This window comes from Sapajus apella, unplaced genomic scaffold (genome assembly GCF_009761245.1).
Source record: "Sapajus apella isolate SASKATOON/1434 unplaced genomic scaffold, GSC_monkey_1.0 scaffold85, whole genome shotgun sequence".
Taxonomy (NCBI): Eukaryota; Metazoa; Chordata; class Mammalia; order Primates; family Cebidae; genus Sapajus; species Sapajus apella.
In genome coordinates, this window is record NW_022437025.1 from 690,145 (window position 1) to 695,377 (window position 5,233).

Genomic DNA, 5,233 nt, shown 5'->3' on the forward strand with positions numbered 1-5,233 from the left:
CTTTCTCCCTGTGCTGCTCCTCTCCCGCGCTCTTCTCCCTCCGGACTCTGGGTCTTCCTCCCGGTGCTGCTCCTCTCCCGAGTTCTGTCTCCGGACTCCAGGTCTTCTCCCCGTGCTGCTCGTCTCCCGAGTTCTTCTCTGGACTCGGAGTCTTTATCTCTGTGCTGCTCCTCTCCCGCGCTCTTCTCCCTCCGGACTCTGGGTCTTCCTCCCGGTGCTGCTCCTTCCCCAGTTGTTCTTCCTCTGGACTCCGGGTCTTTCTCTCTGCTCTGCCCCTCTCCCCAGTTCTCTCTCTGGACTCTGGATCTTTCTTCCCTCGCTGCCCCACTCCTCAGTTCCTTCCCCACTCCCCCCACCGACGCCGTCTTTCTCCCCGCTCTGCTCCTCTCCCGAGTTCTTCTCCTTTACGACTCCAGGTCTTTCTCCCCACACTGCTTCTCTCCCGAGTTCTTCTGTCTCCGAATTCTGGGTCTTCCTCCCTGTGATGCTCCTCTCCTGAGTTCTTCCTCCTGCGGACTCCGGGTCTTTGTCCCCATGCTTGCAGCCTCCTTTCCTTTCATCCTCACCCCGGAGTGAGGACCTCTCTCGCTCTTTGCACAGAATCCACCTTTCTTCTCGGTGGCTCTTGGGGGGACCTGCAGTGGGTTGTGCTCAGTCATTGCACCGTATAGGCATATTTCTTTTGTTTTGGATTCTTTTGCTTCCTGAATCTGAGGATCTGTTGGTCACTGTGGGAAATTCTCAGTCGCTGTTTCTTAACACTTCCTTTCTGCCCCTTCCTCTGGGACTCCGGTCTTCCTCCTTTCTCTTAGTCTTGTCTCTACTCCACATGGGTAACTTCCTTAAGTGACTTTTTTTAGGACATTAATCAGTTCTCAGGTGAGGTTGGTTCAGCCATCCACTGAGATGTTAGTTTTGGTCAAAGTGTTTTTATCTTTAGAAGTTGCGTCTGGTTAACTTCAACACCCTTCTGTCTGTACCCTGTTGTCCCCCCTTTTTTTTATCTTTTATGATTTTAGACACACATATTTCCGTTACCCGTCCATCATTCCACTGCATTTTTAGGGCCTGGTTGTGTCCTTTGTTGCAGCCCCACCTGCTGAAGTGTTTGCTGTGAGCACTGCCCTTCCTCTTCCTTGCCAGGCACATCTTGGGGGGCCCAGCGTCTGGGCCCTGGGGTGAAGCCTTGTCCTGGGAAGATTCCCTTTCGTACTGCTGGGTGCCCGTGCTGCTGGGACTCCACAGTCACCTTCAGTTAACTTTATCCTGCGGGTTTCCTGCCACACTGCTGGTCATCTGGAAGGCAGCTGTGACCTTCTACTTGTGACTCTGCTCAGGGCTTTTCCCTGTTGTCTCCTGCAGACACTGCTGCCTCCCGAGTACATTCGCAGACCCGGGATACCCACTTCTCTTTGCCCTGTCTGTCCTCTGTTGTCAGGAGGCAGGTGACCCAGCACCCAGCAGCCAGCAGCTGCCTGGACAGGCGTAGCTGGATACCAAGAACTCAGTGCCTGCGATGCATAAATAACCCCGGGGGTTAACTTTCAAATATTCTGTTAATAGAATTAACAGGGCGAGCTTAGATTTCGCAAAGTGGCAAGCAGATGATAAACAGGTTTTCAGATAAGGTATGTAAGATTCTTTTTCTGCAGTGTTGGAGTCAAATAGATGTCTGACCTCACAAAGGTCCGCAGTGCCAGATTGAGGAGTTAGTGAAGTATGTGTGAGGAGGCGTCCAGAACCGCCAGGGGAGTCCTGCTGCTGCGCCGGCCTCACCCCGCCCTTCCCGCAGGTGAGCATCTGCCTGGAGTGCAACAGCAGCAAGCTGCGGGGCCTGAAGCGCAAGTGGATCCGCTGCTCCGCCCAGGCCACCGTCCTGCACCTCAAGAAGTTCATCGCCAAAAAGCTGAACCTGTCGTCCTTCAACGAGGTGAGCGCCGGGCCCTGAGTGGAAACTGTCACAAGTTCTCTCTTACTTGTAAAAGCGACACTTGTAATATTCTTTGGGCTGTTGCGTTTTTTTTTTAACAACTTTGGAGATTTTAACCAGAAAAAAATCAGTTTGTTTTGCCTGTCCACCAGGAAGTGGGGTAGGAGACGGGACCGTTCAGGGTCACTGTGAGTGGAAGTGAGAACTGGGGCGGGTTGATGAGACTGTTTTAAAATACATAAAGGTTTTCCTTACAGCAAGAAACTGTTTTGGGGGTGTGTGTGTGTGTGTGTGTTTTGAGAGGGAGTCTCTGTCGTCAGACTGCAGTGTAGTGGTGTGATCTCGGCTCACTGCAACCTCTGCCTCCTGAGTTCAAATGATTCTCCTGCCTCAGCCTCCCAGGTAGCTGGGATTACAGATGCGCCCCACCACACCAGCTAATTTTTGTATTTTTTTGTAGAGATGGAGTTTCACCATGTTGGCCAGGCTGGTCTCAAACTCCTGACTTCATAATCCACCCGTCTCGGCCTCCCAAAGTGCTGGGATTACAGGCATGAGCCACCATGCCAGGCTGAGAAATTCTGTTGTTTAATTTCAAAAGGAGAGACATGGGCAGATGGAGAGAGGGAGGACCCTTCCAGGCTGTGGTGGGTAAGGAGATGGAGTGCTGGCGTGAGGCGGACTCAGTGGCCAGCGCACCATGAACATACCAGCACAGGTCCCTGTGAGCCCCCAAGGCAGTGACACTGCCAAGATGCAGGCGCCAGCAGGGTCCACCTCCGCATGGAGAGAAGGCACTGGTGGCTCTGAGCAGGAGTGTGGGTCTGAGGGGTCCAGCTCTGCACAGAGAGAAGGCTCTGACAGCTGTGGGCAGGAGTGTAGGTCTGAGCGGTCGTTTTTGAAAAATCACTCAGGCTGTGCAGAAACGGACGCAGGAGAGGACTGTGGTGGGGTGGTCAGGGTGGAGAAGTGGACACACTGGAGATGCTCTCTGGAGCTGCAATGGGCTCAGCAGTGGCCCCAAAAGATAAGCCACATCCTCACCCCTGAAGCCTGCCAATGGGACCTTATTTGGAAAAGGATCTTTGTAGATGTAGTTAAGTGAAGGATTCTGATATGGAATAATCCTGGAATATCTGAGTGGAGCCTAAATCTCATGACAACAAGTGAGGCAGAGAAAGACTCCAGGCATAGAGAACAGGAGGCCCTGGTGAGGACAGAATGGAGGCTGGAGTGGAGGCTGGAATGGAGGCTGGAGTGGAGAACAGAGTGGAGGCTGGAGCAAGGCAGCCTCAAGGCGAGCCAGATAGCACCTGGGCCACCAGCAGCTGGAAGCCAGGGCAGGCTCCCCTACTGTGGTTCGAAGGCATCCCCCAGATTCTTATGTTGGAAGCTCCATCCCCAGTGGACAGTGTTGGAAGTTAGGGCCTTGGGGAGGGGCTCAGGCCCTCAGGACCTGCCCCACGCACAGATTAATGCTGCTGTGGAAAGGGCTGGCCGGCGTGGGTTCTCTCTCTTGCAGCAGAGGCCCTCATAGGTGGCAATGTGGTGACCTTGAATGCCCCAGCTTCCAGAACTGTGCCGAAATAAATTTCTATTTTTCATAAATCCCCAGTGTGTGGCGTTCTGTGGCAGTAGCACAGAATGGACTGTGCTTCTCCCAGGAGCCTGTAGAGGGAGCGGCCCTATGGGCTCCAGGGCTGAGTACATTTCTGCTGGTTGAAGCCACTGCCGTCCTTGTGGTAATTTCCATGGTAGCCCCAGGAGACTAATTCAGAGAAAACCGCAATAAGTTGCTGATGCATTTGTGCTGCGACGCAGAGAAAAGGAAGGGGTTTGGAACGCCTGCAGGGCTGGGGCTGCTTGGCAGGGGGTATGGCGTCTCAGGACAGGGTGGGTGGGCTGTTCTCGTGACACAGAGCAGAGTCTGGGAGTGTCAGGGCCTTCATGGACTCGTCAGGAGCCAGTGCCAGCCTTGAGTGTCCCACAGGTTGGCCAGGGATACGGACAGCAGACACGGGGTGGGGGAGACTTGGTGAGCATGGGCTGCCTAGAGCCTGGGGAGAAACCAGAACATGGTGGGGAAGGGGGAGGAGGAAATGGAGAAAGGCTTTTGGCTAAGTTTCTGTTGTTTTGTTTGCTTTTCTGTGTAGCAAAACAGAAAAGATGGATGGTAGCTGGGGATGGAGCGGGCCAAGAAAGTCCTTGGATGTTCACATGAGGTGGAGTGGGAAGCTGCAGGGCAGTGGGGAAGAGGTGGCCATTTCCCTGTACAGGGCTGGTTCCTCCGAGGGAAGAGTGAGAGGTTTTCGTTGTTGCTGAGACTGTGCCTCTCAGAGCCTGCCAACCCAGCCACTCAGGCAGATGGGGTGCATCAGTCTAACCAAGGGAGGAATCTGAAGAAATGTAACACCATGGGAAACACAAGTAAAACCATGGGGCACTATGCGCACCCCGTAGAATGACCATAATCCCAAGCACTGACAACTCGTCTGCAAACGCCAGGAACACAGGTTCATTCCTGCGGGAGGCAGCACGTGCAGCCCCTGTGGAGGACAGCTTGACAGATGCTGACAAAACAAAACACACTCTTCATAAACCACCAGCAGCCATGCCCTTTGCTGTTTACCGATGTGAAATCTGCCCACACCAAAACTGGCACATGGCAGTTTATAACAGCTTTCTTCATAATTGCCAAAACTCAGAAGCAACTAAGATGTCCTTCAGTAGATGAGTGGGTAAATAAACTGTGGTGCATCCATGCTGGAATATGACCCAGCACTGAAAAGAAACGAGCGGTCGGAATAGACTGTGGTACGTCCATAGTGGAACATTACCTGGCACTGAAAAGAAACGAGCAGTCGGAATAGACTGTGGTACGTCCGTAGAGGAATACTACCCAGCACTGAAAAGAAGCGAGCAGTCGGAATAGACTGTGGTACGTCCGTAGAAGAATAGTACCCGGCACTGAAAAGAAGCAAGCAGTCGGAATAGACTGTGGTGCGTCCGTAGAGGAATACTACCCGGCACTGAAAAGAAGCGAGCGGTCGGAATAGACTGTGGTGCATCCGTAGAGGAACATTACCCAGCACTGAAAAGAAACGAGCGGTCGGAATAGACTGTGGTGCGTCCATAGTGGAACATTACCTGGCACTGAAAAGAAACGAGCAGTCGGAATAGACTGTGGTACGTCCATAGAGGAATACTACCCAGCACTGAAAAGAAGCGAGCAGTCGGAATAGACTGTGGTGCATCCGTAGAGGAACATTACCCAGCACTGAAAAGAAACGAGCAGTCGGAATA

General features: G+C 53.0%; 1 protein-coding gene across 3 annotated transcripts in view; it reads left to right on the top strand.

Annotated features, from left to right (window-relative positions):
- The window catches only part of PCGF3 (polycomb group ring finger 3), a 65,715-nt gene that overhangs the window by 53,622 nt on the left and 6,860 nt on the right, over nt 1–5,233 (top strand). For 2 of the 3 annotated variants that reach the window (XM_032253868.1, XM_032253866.1), the window contains exon 9: nt 1,793–1,930. In XM_032253868.1, the coding sequence (XP_032109759.1) occupies nt 1,793–1,930 (138 nt within the window). Of the gene's footprint in view, nt 1–1,792; nt 1,931–4,206; nt 4,970–5,233 lie in introns of those variants that run through there. The other variant, XM_032253867.1, reaches the window with a different exon arrangement.